We start from the raw sequence: 16,680 nt of genomic DNA, 5'->3' as shown, positions 1-16,680 counted from the left end.
TCGTGCACAAGTTGTGTGTGGGTTTGAGTCCTTAAATTAAAAAATAGAAAAAAAAGGAGTCCATAAGTCATGTATCAATTACATCTAAGGCAGTCTTTTTTAATACCTAGTTTTTTTTAGTTGAAATTGTGGTGTTTTAACCCGTTTTAGTGATGTATTTTCAACTTAAATTCCAAATAGCTCTATTGAAACTTCCTCGGAATCTTACAGAAGCACATGGCTAACTAAACTAGAAGTTTACGTTTTACTTACACCCCACTTAACTTGCAAGTTTTCCCGGGACTTATCTTTTTATGCTAAACTGTAAATCTTAATGATAGATCGCCCGGAGTCCTGCCAGCAGGACTTAAAGTACTTCCGGTAGGACGCAAAATTAAAAGATCACAGTTTCGTAAGTATACATTGTACAAATTTCAAATTTACACGAAAAAATAGAGTGTTTCTCTCTCTTTCACCCAATAGTGCCCAAGATCGAAAAACGCGACTAACCGTTAGTCGGAGCCCGATGGCGCACGAGTATACACGGGGGCAGCGCGTTCGCGCTCGCGCGACACATTTTGACGCGCCGGGCGTGGAGTCGGCAACATTTTGGCGATAATATTATAATGAATGTTAAGTATTCCAGCCTAATGAAACATTTATAATTTATTTCTTGTTTTTGTTTTTAATTTGTAGTGTATTTGTAAGTGATAGGTGTAATTTCTAATACAAAGTGACGTACCAAAGTAATTAATTTAAAGTTCCTTATTATAGTTCCTATTAGTTAAGTTGAAAGAAGATAAACAAGTTTATAATATATTAAGAAAAGTAAAATACTGGTTAAACAAAATGATTCTACGACATGACTTTTTATTTAATAAACACAAACCAAGTGTTTACTACTTCTGGTGAGGATGAGTTCAAATTTGAAGGTCACCGTACTGCTGGAAGGACCAGCAAGCAAACACGTACAAATTGCGTACTGCGGGCAGGACTTGCGATAATCTTCTGGCAGGACGTTTAGAACAAAAGACCAGTCCTTCCAGAAGAGCTTCCAGCAGGACAAAGCACCGGGCGATCTATCATTAAAGCCTTTGAGACGCTAGCAAAGTTTGCAGTACTGAGAAAAGCAAAGAAATTCTTAGGTTAATAGAAAATGTTCATGTAAAGAGTCAGAAAAGATTATACAATAAATCATTAAGTAAGTTGCAAAAGGAGTAGAAGTGCCACAAATCCCACTAAGCCTTAACTATAACCGTAACTATAACTATAACCGGTGTTTTCGTATAGAGTTTGACAGACTTTTGACGTTTGATTATAGTTAAAGTAAAATGGTGCATTTTTAGCCTTAGATTAAAAAAACTTTCTTAGTCTATGGTTGTCATTATTTAAGTGCGCATTTTGAAATTAAAAGCCAACGATCAACGCCGTGTGTTCTATTCTAGATTTAAAATTTCCATCTGCGAAGCGTGGAAAAATAAAAAATAAAACAATACAACGGCCAGTACGCCATTATAGGACAATACCGGTCCGCGCAAAAAAGGGAAGTCAATAACTTTTTGGACGGTTTTTGTAAACTTTTTTATTGACGTCTCGCCTTGCGATTGTTCTGGCGCGATACGGAATATGATTTTTGATTTGTCCACCGGAAGCAATGACGAAATGGCATATTTGAATTTCAAATTGAGAAAGAACGTTATTTAATTTTGTGATTTATACATTCGAAATCCGATTTTGTTTATCCGTTGGATTTCACTTTATTAAAAAGGCATCGGCTGTGTCCAACACGGACTTAATATTGTCAATATTAACATCGATTTAGGCTGTAGCTACACAAACGTATTCGGCATCTTTTAAAAAATGAATACCTAATTAATTAATTGTGTTGACTTGTTGTGCGTAAAGTCATCTTCCAGTTGTCCAGAAAATCAAAACAGCTGTATCCGTATAAAGCTGTCTTGCTTTTCTCTAAGAGCTCCGTAGCTCTTAGAGAACAGAGATCAAGAACAGTCAAGTTAGTTAGTGAAAAAATGAATTCATAGCTTAACCGTTTGCCATACAAGTAAAATTGCGTTTTGACAGCTCAGAAAAAGTATATCAATTTACTTATAGATCGTTTCATCCAGGAAGACAGGCCCCACCAAGTTTTGGTCAAGGGAAGCGCGGGGTGCGGGGAGTTTGATCCGAGCAATCCGAGCGTCTTTATTGTAGTGTGCGTGTGCAAGTGCACGGATGCTTTAGCGTGTACCGATAACACTAGCTCACTCACATTAGCGGAAGAATGGTGGGGCGCGTCTTCGTGGATGAAACGATCTATGTATATGATGTCAACTGTCTTGCAGGTGAAATCATTTTACTTACAAACACAATTTCTTTTAACAAGTGTACTGAAATTCGACACAAGCATATTGAAATTCTTGGTATACGTAGGTACGTAATACGAGTATGTATTTACCAATGATATTCTCAGAAACATCTTCACAGTTAGTTTCAGCCGATTGTCCTCCATTTGATTGACAGATGATTGCGCCATCTTAATACAAATTCCAGATGTAATTGAATTTGTAGTCGTCTTCGGATTAGATTTACTGGGAAACCACGTGATTGCTTCTAGATTATTTCGCACGGTAATTTATGTTTGAGAATCGGTTTATGGGATCGTTGAGGCTCGAATGGTATCCAGTAGCAACAGGTTAAATTCTTCTACCATGAAGAATTAATGGGTGAATGGATAAATGGTCCGAACCTGAATATCAGATGTTTACTCGTAGAAGGTGCTGAGTGGCATCGATGCGATAATAAATAGGAACGTCCCTAATATCATTAGTTCTGTCTTTTAATATTAAATGCAATTTTAAAAACTATATGGCGGGAGATTAATTCTAGTGTGGGGAGGGATATGTTTAAGAGCTCGTACGGAGTTAGTGGTGGTAAATGGAGGAAACATGACTTCCGAATGGTACACTAGGAACATTTTAGAAAAACATGATGTGCCATTTACTCCATTTATTGGAGACTCCTTTAGTCTAATTCACGATAATGCTCGATCTCACAGTGCTCGCTCAGTACAGGCATATCTAAACCATTTGGATATATCCATGATGCAGTGGCTGGCAAGATCCCCAGACAAGAATCCTTTAGAGCATGTCTTGGACTTTCTTAAAATATGTGTTAAATCCAGAATACCACAGTTTTTGACAGTTTATTACTTGTTTTTGACCAATTTGACCGTAAATGACGGTCAGTCAAATTCAGCTGCTTTAGTCATTTTTAACATTAGTACAGTGTACATCTTACAATTCGCCATCTTAAGCATGCGACGATGCACGAAACGACTAACGTGACACTATTGGGGAATCAGATGCTATATTTGGAAATGTTTGTGAACAGCATGTTAAACCTTAGTCTTTGAACTAATAGAGGTCACATTTGTAATGTTTGTGAGTCAATTGTCGATGCGATAGAATTCCAAAGAGTAGTAGGAAAACTACTGATAAGCGGTTTTGAACATAATTCTTCTTGAGATAAGGTCGGATTTTTATGCATAACAAGGCAGGTATTTGACCACAATCGCACCTGGTGTTAAGTGGGATGCAGTCTAGGATGGTACATATCTGCCCTGTAAGTGCCTATTCACTCTCGCCTTGAAAAGGCCCGGATTATAGTCTTCGGGAAAGACAGAGGCAGGCAGCGAATTCCAGTCCCTGGCTGTTCGCATTATAAAAGAGTTATTGATTGAGGAATTTGTTATATTATGATAGTTGTGTGGCGTTCGGATTTCTGAACGCATCACTGACACAAGCTGTCAAAATTGACGGAACGGGACTTCACATTTTCCCGCTCACTCGGAGCTACTTTTGGTCGTTCCACGAACTATTGTAATTGCACATAAGTTAATCATACCGTATGCTGTTTGTGATACATGCAATGTTTACGCTGATTACCAAACTGTGTTTAGAGTGACATTTTGTGTTGTGTACAACGATAACCGATTACACATCGTCTCAACGCTAACCGGTGTTTCATTTGGCTTGGGGGAACGCCACCGCATGAAACCCCAAATTGGTGACCCCGACGTGATCAGCTCCAGTCTTCAACAAGCCAGCATCCAGCCTTCAGGGACCATCGCAGATCGCAACCGACCTTCCTGGTTCCTCGGCAGCAAGCAACCGTCACTTCACTGGTCACGGGTACAGCTCTGGCCCAGCTCCACGCCCGACCATCGAAGACGCCTCCGCTCACTATCCCGACTCACCGTGGATAGAGCACCGCAACCTGCTCGTCTCGACTCACCGCAGACTTGAGCACACTGGCACTTGTAAGCTCATCACGCACAGACTGCTGAGCTCATCCTGACGTCATCCACCTTCGGTTCTTCCGGGGGGAGTGGTGTGGCGACGCCACTACAAACTAGTGACCAACAGATGGCGCTGTCACTACTTCACTATGGCACACTCCGCCGCTCATACAAACCTGCATCGCGGTGACGGAGTTTTATATCCTGCCAAGTATATATAGGCAAACCAAGATGGTGTAAATTGGACCTTGGTCCCCGAGCACAACACCCGCTCGGAAGGAAGCACTAACATCTAGCTTCCTTATTGTGGTTGAGCATCATATCCCACATTGGTGACCCCGACGTGAAATTACACCCTGGACTCTCATCACCAACACGCAATTAGACGTCCTATTGAGTGATAAAGGAATCCAGAACATACCGACCCGATAACCGGTTAACCATCGAGTATCTACCTACACGACACGACCACGAGACAACTGCCCGCCCTACGCCCTTTTACCTGCTTGGGATACATATTACAGTGTAGTGTGCCTGAATTCCGAACCGCTAATCACGATTCACAAAGTGCTACCTGTCCAAGTGAAGTGACTACGAAAGCCTCCTGCCACGCAAGTACCTACCACTAACTCTTCCAAATTTGTGCATTAAATGCGTCGAACACATTGTCAATAACTCAAATCCAAGTTGCAGAAAGTGCTCAAAGACTCTTACCTCACCTTGTTCTCTTTACATACATAATTGTAAATTGTTAAACGTGTATTATTCTTGTAACATAGTCACTTTAAGTAATATTTATTGTAATATTAGATTCATACAAATCGTGCTTACTACTACTACTTTCTAATCAATGTTGTCTCAATGAATGATTTTTAATTAGCTCTAAAACTTGAAAACTCTTTGCTTTAAAATAAAATTAGTCCTGAAGCACAGTCAAATACTTATATTTCTTAACTCTTGCTATTTCATAAAATTCATAAAATTGGTACTTTAATTATATCCAATACTAAACTGCATTATCAACTAAAAATTAGTATTTGCACAAACCCTGCTGCCATACTTCTTATATTGGATGTGCCTGCTAATTATTTATGACCATTGTGTGTGTGTATTTGAATGTTTTACATCTGTTTGTATTGCACTGCTCCTTGACATATCGTGTAATTATTGATTTAAAACAAAACTAATAACTTTTATGAAACTTACAATACAATTTAATTTTATTTATTTGCTATAGTTTATGAACATCTCTACTCACTGTACATTAACTGTAATCTGCTTGAGATACTTGCATCTTCCTTATAATTGTTAGTTATGTACCTCTAACCTGCGGAGAAGGATACTTTCACTAATTAATTTTAATTATTTTTAGATTCTCCTTTTCTGTTGCCGTGCATTTGTTAATACACCAACCATGGCTAATGCTGAGCTTCAAGCAGAGCTAGAAGAGCTAAGAGCTAAAAATGCAATTTTACAGTCGGATCTTCAAAAAGCACGGCTAGAACCTAAACAGGAAAGTTCAAATGACCAAGTCTGCAGAGTATCGGTTAAACTTCCGCCGTTTTGGACTGATAGACCAACTATATGGTTCGCGCAAGTCGAAGCTCAGTTCCATCTTGCCGGCATTACTACAGATATGACTAAATTTAGCCACGTTATTGGGGCTATCGATCAAAGAGTAATAGGTGAAATTGAAGATATTATCATGAACCCTCCGGAAGAAAACAAATACCTGAAGCTTAAAGAAGAGCTAATACGGCGTCTTTCAACATCAGAGGAACAACGTGTGCGACGCCTTCTCAGTGACGAGGAACTGGGAGATAGGAAGCCCTCGACATTTTTACGACACTTAAAATCTCTTGCTGGATCAACCCTCAAAGACGAAGGGCTTTTACGACAATTATGGCTTCGTCGACTGCCCAACCAGGTACAAGCAATTCTAGCAGCACAGGCCGATCTTAGCTTGGACAAATTGGCAGATCTGGCCGATAGAATTACAGAAGTCACTCCTGGACCTGCTAACGTCTTCGCAGTCAATAGTGCACCAACACTTTTAAGCTCACTCGTGGAATGCGTGGAAAACTTGACAAAACAAGTTGCAGCATTAACGGTGCAACAACGTGACACCTCACGATCCCGTTCCACTTCCAGAAACCGAAGACGAGAAGAGAATTCAAGAGCAAACACACCTAAATACTGTTGGTATCACAGGACTTTTAGACAGAAAGCTTCAAAATGCACCGCTCCGTGCAATTGGGCAGCGGAAAACGCAACCAGCAATCAGTAATGGCGGGTACTGATTGCTGCTCGATTGATCCTCATGGTCGCCGCCTTTTTGTCACGGACAAGACTACCAAACACCAATTTCTTGTTGACACGGGATCTGATTTATGCTGCTACCCTTACCGTTGGCTACGCGACCAGAGAAGGCCATCCGACTGGGATCTCAGTGCTGCTAATGGTAGCTGCATAAAAACATATGGCACCATCAACTTAAAACTAGATTTCGGTTTGCGTCGGGACTTCCTGTGGCAATTCGTGGTTGCTGATGTGAGCAATCCCATCATTGGCTCCGACTTCTTAGCATACTACCACCTGCTTCCTGACTGTGCTAATCAAAGAATCGTGGATGGTAAAACTGGTCTATCCAACCCAGCTCACGTCGCACCCGCAGACCAACTTATCGGTGTCAAAGCAGTCCATTCCGACCACAGAAATTCACCATTCTACAAAGTTCTATGTAAATTTCCAAATATAACCAAACCTCCTGGGATTCCACGTGAAGTCAAACATGAAACGGTGCACTTCATAAATACAACTGATGGACCACCCGTTTCCAGCCGACCTCGTCGTTTGGCCCCTCAAAAGCTTAAAGCAGCCCAAGATGCTTTCACAAATATGGTCCAAGCAGGCACTGCTACACCATCTAGCAGCCCATGGTCATCACCTCTCCACCTGGCCCCAAAGAAAGATGTCACCTATAGACCTTGTGGCGATTATCGGGCCCTTAACGCCCGCACCATACCGGACCGTTATCCAGTAAGACACATTGGTGATCTCGCCCACAACCTACGTGGTGCTACAATTTTCAGTACCATCGATCTTGTAAAGGCGTACCAGCAAATACCAGTCCATCCACCAGATATATGCAAAACAGCAATAATTACCACATTTGGACTGTTTGAGTTTCCATATATGAGCTTTGGACTCCGAAACGCCGGACAAACTTTCCAAAGATTCATCGATGAAGTCACAAGAGGACTAGACTTTGTTTTTCCGTACGTCGACGACATACTAGTATTCTCCAAGAACCGTGACCAGCATGAAAATCACCTAAACCAACTTTTTCAACGCTTAGATCAATATGGCGTAGTCATTAACTGTGAAAAATGCACACTGGGAGCCGAAGAAGTGAATTTTTTAGGATATACCATCTCCGCTGCAGGCACCAAACCACCAACAGACCGGATAGAGGCCATTAAAAGCTTCCCATTGCCAAAAACAGCCCAAGGACTCCGCAGATTCTTAGGTATGCTCAATTATTACAGAAAATTTATACCTAAAGCTGCGCAATATCAAGCCCCCTTAATTGACATCCTGGCTAATGACAAACTTAAAGGTTCGAAACCTGTGCCTTGGACAAAAGACCTGGAACTTGCTTTCCACAACTGCAAGAATAGCCTCACCGAAGCAACCTTGTTAGCTCACCCAGCTCCATATGCATCCCTTGGACTTTTCACTGACGCATCCAGTTCCCACATTGGCGCAGCACTTCAACAGAAAATAAATGGCGAATGGCAGCCCCTCGCATTCTTCAGTAAAAAGTTGAGCCCACCACAAACGCAGTGGCCAACTTATTACAGAGAATTATTAGCTGTCTACGAAAGTGTCCAGCATTTTCGCCACATTCTCGAAGTGCAGCATACTACCATCTTTACGGACCACAAACCACTTCTGTACGCGTTCGCACAGCGTCGAGAAAAGCTCCCTCCACCTCAGCTTAATCAACTATCTTTTATTGGTCAATTCACCACAGACATCCAATACATCAGAGGAGAAGAAAACGTAGTAGCTGATGCCATGTCGCGGATCGAAGCCATAACGTTTGAAGAAGACCATCAAGCCCTGGCAAGATCACAAGACAAGGATCCGGAACTTGCAGACCTACTTACTACTTCATCCTCTAGTCTGCAACTTTCCAAGATCATTCTTCCAGGAAGCGACACGGCTGTTTTCTGCGATGTTTCTACTGGGAAGCCTCGGCCGTATTTAACCCCTCCATTCCGTCGTGCAGCATTTGACATGCTGCACAACTTGAGTCATCCTGGCGTACGAGCGACATCCCGCCTCATAACAGACCGATACGTCTGGCCTTCTATCAAGAAAGATTGCCGTCGTTGGGCCCAATCTTGCGCAGCTTGCCAACGCAGCAAGGTCTCAAGGCACAACTCAGCACCACTCGGAAGTTTTGATGAACCATCAGGCCGTTTTTCTCATGTCCACATTGACATCATCGGTCCCTTGCCAGTCTGTAACGATTTCCGCTATTGCTTAACAGCCATAGACAGAGTCTCTCGATGGCCAGAAGCTTGGCCAATGCGGTCCATCACGGCAGAGGAAGTCGCTGCTACCTTTATCAAGGAATGGATCTCCCGTTTTGGCGTACCATCTACCGTCACAACTGACCAAGGTACTCAATTTGAGTCTGACCTGTTTCGACGCCTCATGGCTCAATTCGCCACGAAACGGATCCGTACGACAGCATACCATCCAAGTGCAAACGGCATGATTGAACGAGTCCACCGGCAGCTGAAGGCTTCTCTCATGTGCCACGATAACACATGGACTACATCCTTACCATTTGTACTACTGGGCATGCGGACGGCCTTTAAAGAAGACATCAAGGCCACAGCAGCAGAAATGGTATATGGTGAAAACTTACGTCTACCGGGAGAAATGCTAGCACCTTCCGTTAGCATCCATTCACCCGAAAACGCATCTGACTTTGTTGAGAAACTGCGTCACAAAATGGCAGATATCAGACCCATACCTGCTTCGCGTCACTCCAAACCGTCCGCTTTCATATTTAAAGACCTGAGCACAGCTACTCACGTCTTTCTCCGGGACGATACAGTTCGACGTCCTCTACAACCTCCTTATACTGGTCCGCACCCGATCATAGAACGCTCCCATGACGGCAAGACTCTGACCATCAACATCAAAGGAAAAAAGTCTAATGTAAGCATCGATCGCGTAAAGCCAGCTTACACCGACAATACTACTGAAAACCTATACGATTCCCAGCCAAAAGCTACAGAAACTCTACCACCTGCACCTCCTCAGCCTGAACCAACAGCCGACAGCTCTGAGAAGCGGTCCTACACTACTCGTGCCGGTCGACATGTTAAGTTCAAAGATTTAAACGAATATATATTTTTCACTTAACCTATCCTTCTCCGTGGGGGGGTGGTGTGGCGTTCGGATTTCTGAACGCATCACTGACACAAGCTGTCAAAATTGACGGAACGGGACTTCACATTTTCCCGCTCACTCGGAGCTACTTTTGGTCGTTCCACGAACTATTGTAATTGCACATAAGTTAATCATACCGTATGCTGTTTGTGATACATGCAATGTTTACGCTGATTACCAAACTGTGTTTAGAGTGACATTTTGTGTTGTGTACAACGATAACCGATTACACATCGTCTCAACGCTAACCGGTGTTTCATTTGGCTTGGGGGAACGCCACCGCATGAAACCCCAAAGTTGATGTGCTGAAATGTGTACCAAAGTATTTCTACTGGAGCAACATAATAAAGATCAAGTCTCGATTCTAAGACTTGATTGATTTAATTCCAATATTTGGATCAATTACAGCATAGAATGTATGACTGAGATAGTGCTTTTGTAATACAGATCTTAGTCTCCACTCCAAAGAAGAAAATAATCATACTGATACTGATCTCAAGGCATAAACAGTATAAGTAAATACGACAACAGTTCACGGTCGGTCACATCACCGTTTAATGACACAATTGACATTTGACAGTTGACAAGCCATTGTACACCTCTAAATTAGCTATTGATCGCAGGATTACGCCAGTACCGCCATTCGCATTACAAGTCGCTTACACAACGAATCCTGGCTTGCGCAAACGCAGCTGGCTTACTGGTTTCTGTCAGCTTAAATTATAGCTACAACAAGAACCTATAAATGACATTCTAAGAGTTCTACTAGAATGTGCTGTAAAACCAGCGAAGGTTATAGTCGACAAACTAAACATTTTTAGGTACGTATTCTTACTTTCTCTTATAACTCTTAGTTATATTCATAAATTGGTTAACGTCTTTATATTTGACATACGCCTTTATTTGTTATTTGTCACTGATTAATTTAATATAGAGTTGATAACATTTCACACACTTCATCATAACTCGTTTTTCTTGCGAACAACTAAGAAATTGAAACTCACTAACTTCTTCCTTTAACACCATTACGAGAGCATAAGTTAAATATGCATTTACCAAGCATCTATCAAGCAGCAAACCGTATTTTATGTGGAAGAATAGGCTGCAGTCAAAAATCTGCCTTTTCGAATAAGAAAAAACAGCAACCAAATACGACCTCACATAAGGACTAGCTAGACACTAAAAAGTAAAGTTGCTGTGACACGATATTAAAGCAATCCAGTCCAAATCAGTAAAGCTGTCAATATTTCGGTTCGACCGCAACGATAATAAACACGTCACATTCAAATGTCATAACCAAACCGCTAAATCGTATTTTGTTCGCAAACCTTAGTAACAAATAAATATGGTAATCGCACAGAATAAAAAGATGCAGTGGGTGCACTCACGAAACACAATTACATATTAAGAAACATTGTTTCATAATTTAAGCGAAGAATGGCAATATAGTTGCTACTACGAGAATGTCCAAAACATGCAATTTTTGAACATTTTTTACGTTGTCCGGAGGTACAAAAAGGCAATGCAAGTAGAGTATTTAAGATTAGATATTTTAGTACCCAAGCGTCACTTATTTTAAAGTCATAAACTCACAGACTCTTATTTAATTAAAGTTCTTAAAATACCAACTTAGAATTAGTTAGAATACAAAAAGCTTTGGGAAATATGTACCAACAATTTTTTTTGTCTTACACTTACTTCGCGGCGTCTTGTGTGAGTTACCCCAATAAGAATACTTAATTAATACTCTTTAAAGATAACAGATTATAGTAAGCAGTAAGTCTTCTGTTCTCGCTTACATTATATCATAAGCCCACGTGCTAGACGTTACGCCAACAGCCGTAATACAGCCATTGTATAACGCTAATACAGCTGACATTGGCATTACTTCAGTGAAAGTAGCCTAGAAACCGACGCGAAAAGAAAGTGGATGCTATCGTCTTCAACTTAAGATCCACTTTCGAGCGTATCGGCGATGGTCATCGCGGTCAGACTTTTTACGTTCGGACATTGATGTCACGTCTGTTACGTCATCTGTCTGATTTTGTTTTTGTATGTTATAAAAGTAATTTGCAGTTTAGCGGTCGGTTTAGATGACTATGCGAATTTTAATGGGTTTTGTAATGCATTTTAGAAAGTTAGATGTTTTTAGACGAATGTGGTTCACGTTCGATTAGACCTTAGTTTTATAGACAAAGAGAGAAAGACATTTTTATTAAAGTTTGACTCTAACTAAAAAGTATGTTTCACACATAGGTACGAGTAATGTGACCGCGTGCCAGTTAATAAATTGTAAATTAATGTGTACTAACAAATGAATTTTTACTTTTCTTTAACTTTGGCAAACGTCAAAAATCTGCCAAACTTCATACAAAAAGCACCGGTTATTGTTAAAAATAAGGTGGTGCAAATCAGCCCTAATACCAAACCTGTTTAAACTTTTAGATATAAACAAGAAAATCGTGCTTATATTTTCGTAAACTGGAGTTCATTATACCCATATTACACTTATTCAAGCTTAAATGCGCATTAATTTTATATCAGGTTAAACACCTCTTAATAAAGGCAAATCTAATTAATGTCAATGTCTTCAATGAAAATAAAGTTGAGAAAACTTCAAATTATCTTTAATTAAAGCTCTATTTTGATTGTAAAAGTTCAGTGGAATGACAATTTCTTTTAGAATACACTCGAACCTACACTAAATTTTACGTTGAAAACATTAGTTTTAATGATATTTGAAGTTTGAACTGTATCCAATCTTCATTCAAGAACTTTTCTGCCATCATACTTACCTTTATTCGATAGGAGGCATTTTCTGCTCATTTGTGTACAGTCAACGTCAAATAGTTTAACACCTAAAGTTGCCAAAAAGTTCGCAACACGTCTTTGTTACAATTGGAATAAGGTTGTGTTCTCAACTTTTTGGCCACTTTGGGTGTCACTAACTATTTGACGCTGACTGCACATGTACGTAATACACTCGACAGCAAATAAATCGCACCACCCGCGACAAGCACTTTCAAACGTATGCATCCCCACTTCACACCAATATTGGTACCATTCAAAAGCCTAGTTCTAAACTTCATTTCATTATAGGAAAGGTTTTTACCCCAAAAATGTTTCTTTAGAAGGATCCAGAGTCACTTCTTCAAAAAATAGATAGTTACGCTTGAGCCAACTTTTATGGCTATAAAACTGTTAGGTTGGGATTAATCGCTATCCATCTGTTAAAGAGGACACGTGTGATCATTATTTGGTTTTATAACCATAAAATTTGGTCTAATTTATCCCAGAGGTGAGCCCAAAGTGAGGTCTTTTTTCAAGTCACATTTATGGTATATGTTAATCATTTATTAAGAAATTAAATGTGTTTTTCTTTAAGGATATTTATTGGGCTTTCAAATAACACCAACATTGTTGGGGCACCATTATTGTGTCAAAAGAAAATCTTTAAAGTTCGCGTCGCGGGTGGTGCGATTTATTTGCTGTCGAGTGTATTTGTTTTTCAAGCACATCATCTTGTGAGGGCATAATTTACTCCGTATAATACACAAAATTGTCTACGTTTGCGTCCTCTTTTTTAACCGACTTCAAAAAAGGTGGAGGTTATTATGTTCGGCTGTATGTATTTTTTTAAGGATACCCTCCTCATATAAACACAGTAGCTTCCCAGAAGAAATTAAATACCAGTTCAAACAACAAATATACCATACCAGAACGTTCGCGTGACAAAATATACTTACAGTTTACAAAGTAATTTCATTTATATCTAAGTTAAGCGTATAATGATATCGTAGCGGAATATTTGACTCGTTCTCTGTTAATTCAAAGCATATTATGCTTTTATTTTCCGTGAATTAGGTCAGTTGTCCAATGAAACAGTTTCTATCGCTCTGTTATTTCAACTATTGGTGTTCAGTTGTAAATATTAGCTTAGTAAGTTCTTATTATTCTTTATCGAATGCTCTCCAATAGCAAATGAAGTAAAACCAGTAGATTAAACGACAAGGGTTAAAAGAAATATAACATTATTTACTTTTCTAGATAATTGTCTAGAAGAGATCGGTATATTTACTACTAGCTTTCCGCCCGCGGCTTCGCCCGCGTGGAATTTTGTCTGTCACAGAAAAACTTTATCGCGCGCGTCCCTGTTTCAAAAACCGGGATAAAAACTATCCTATGTTCTTTCCCGGGACTCAAACTATCTCTATGCCAAATTTCATCAAAATCGGTTGCGAGGTTTAAGCGGGAAAGCGTAACAGACAGACAGACAGACAGACAGACAGAGTTACTTTCGCATTTATAATATTAGTTGGGATAGTAGTATATACAGGGTGTTAGGTAAATGGGTATATGAGCCGACACTAGCCCATGTTAACATGGGCATATAAATGGTATGGTGAAGTCAGAAAATTGATATCTTAATTTTAATTATTTTAATTTTCATACAAATCGCATTTTATAAAATTTATTTTGTATGAAAATTAAAAAAATTAAAATGATGATATCAAATTTCTGACTTCACTATACCATTTATATGCCCATGTAAACATGGGCTAGAGTCGGCTCATATACCCATTTACCTAACACCCTGTATAATACCGCATTATGGCGATGTTTTATTTCATTAAAGATAAATCTGCGTATCCATTGAGGTATCTTATGTGTTGTTAAAAGCTTTTATGGTGTTGTGGAAAATACAATTCAGATGCTCCTTTCAAAATCACCGATATAGTACATTTTCATTGATTCTCACTTCGAACATTTATGAATCTGTGATTCTCACTTCGAAAATTTGATCTTGGTTCCCATGTAGCTTGCTCTGAATAAATCACAACAGTCGACGTTTGTTCAACTTCAAAACATATTATTATAACGCTTTATCGCTTCTATAACTGCACAATCCTTACAGTAACATGGAAACGCGTTTATCTTAATAAGTATTGTGCCTGCTTAAGCATTGTTACCAAGGGCTGCAATTATATGCTTTACTTCCGCTCTCAAACGGCGACCTTGAAAGACATTGGCATAGTAAAATTAGGCTTAGTAAGACCAACTTAGAATCAATAAGTGAGTGTTGCTTGCTACAAATAACAGTTTTTTTTGTTGAATGTTTTAACTTGACTTCCTCGTAATATTAATCCCACCAAAAACATAAATGTAAAAAAGGAGAGCCAAGTTCAATACAAAAATTATGCTGGGCTGTGGGCTTCGCCGCAAAAAGAATGAAGATCTAAATGAGTGCCTGATGTCATGAGCTGTGAAGATCTAAAACTGGCCAAGTCAAAATTAAATCTAACCTCCTGGATTTTGCATAGAACTTGGCACTCACACATCCCTATATAAGGATGTCCTTAATCACCGACGAGCCTCAACTCACGTGTGTCCCACGATAAAATGCCGTACAGCCTTAGCTAGACGTCAATATGCAGCCCTCTCCTCAATTATATACAACAGGATACATAAGTCTACACATATCTATACTCTCAATAGATTCGAGGTAAAAAAGAAAACTACAGCTTGCCTATTGAAGATGTCATATGCTGATACTGAAAATCTGTTAAAATAGTTGCTTACCCATTAAAGTTTGCTACACACACTCACACAAACACACACACACACACACACACACACACACACACACACACACACACATGATTATAAAATGTTCTGTAAAATCGCTCCTATTCATATCACCTTAATGTTATTTTATGTTACCAGCTGAAATTTCCATGTTATAGTCCTACGGTCTTATTCATAATAAAATGCTAATATAGGTTTAAAACCTACATTAGCTAAAACGTTTGATAGGCTTAAAACACTCTTATAAACCTCTGATAAAAAACGTTATTCATAATCGTTTATAAACCTTTGATAGCTAAAACAGAGTTTAATATTTTCTTTCCACAGACTATACAAAAAGAATGAACGAAAACAGCTTTTTTGGTGATTTAACTTGGTGGACCATGTAAAATCATAGACAAATCGCAGAAAAAAAAAACAAAAAATTGGCAGCTGTGACGTTTTACTTACTGACATTGACATTTGGCACGAAAATTTAATAAAGTTTTCGGTTTTTTCGATCAACTCCCAAGTTTTATCAAACTTTTATAAAACTTGGGATTGTATGTTCTGGATTCTGTACCTCTTACCCTGTACTCTGCAATAAGCTCTTACGACGACCCGGCTAGTTACATCGGATACTAATTATGTCCATGACGAAGGAGAACAGACCGCCTAAAAGGCAACGATCAGAAAACTGGTTGGAGGAAGATAAGGTAGTACTTATTTTTAGCCTGATAAAGTGCCTACTAATTTTTGTAGCATGGTTTTATTTATGTTTGACGCCTAGTGTTTGCTTTTCAGTATTTGCTGAAAGAGTTGGTGAAAGAAAGAGTAAATGCAATCGAAAATAAAAATACAGACACTAACACGAATAAACGGAAGGTTGCGGCTTGGGCTGATTTACAAACAACGTTGGTACATCTTTTGATTTCTGCCTTCAATATAAAATTTTGCCTTTACCTGTAATTCAAAATCCTGTCATTTCTTTTTCAGGTTTAATTCAATGTGCGCTGGTATGAACCGCTCCATTACCCAGTTAAAATCGCAATGGAGCCTCATAAAAATCAGTGCGAAGAAAGACAAGACCATTGCTAGGCAGGCTCAAATTAAAACTGGCGGTGGTCCACCATTATCAGTGCCTGACGATAGGGCTGATGATATAGCATCTTGGTTGCCCAATGAATTTGTAGTCGATGTTAACAGATTTGACTCGGACTCAAATAAAAGTGAATTAATTAACATTCAAGAGGAGGAATCAACTCAAAATACGCAAGATCAGGAATTGATAAATAATGAAGAAATCCAATATGAATTGGTGGTACTTGATGAAGAAATAGAAGATACACATGCTTGTACTACTAGAG

At 39.4% G+C, this 16,680-nt stretch overlaps 2 protein-coding genes across 4 annotated transcripts in view; both read left to right on the top strand.

Moving 5' to 3' along the window:
* The window catches only part of LOC135081163 (brain tumor protein), a 666,947-nt gene that overhangs the window by 258,485 nt on the left and 391,782 nt on the right, over nt 1-16,680 (top strand). The window lies entirely within an intron of this gene.
* Nucleotides 5,691-6,469, top strand: LOC135080953 (uncharacterized). The gene is made up of 2 exons (XM_063975674.1): nt 5,691-6,308; nt 6,428-6,469. The coding sequence occupies exons 1-2, from the start codon at nt 5,691-5,693 to the stop codon at nt 6,467-6,469; spliced, it is 660 nt and encodes a 219-aa protein (XP_063831744.1).

The sequence above is a fragment of the Ostrinia nubilalis genome, chromosome 19 (assembly GCF_963855985.1).
Source record: "Ostrinia nubilalis chromosome 19, ilOstNubi1.1, whole genome shotgun sequence".
Taxonomy (NCBI): Eukaryota; Metazoa; Arthropoda; class Insecta; order Lepidoptera; family Crambidae; genus Ostrinia; species Ostrinia nubilalis.
This window is presented reverse-complemented; position numbering and strand designations above follow the sequence as displayed.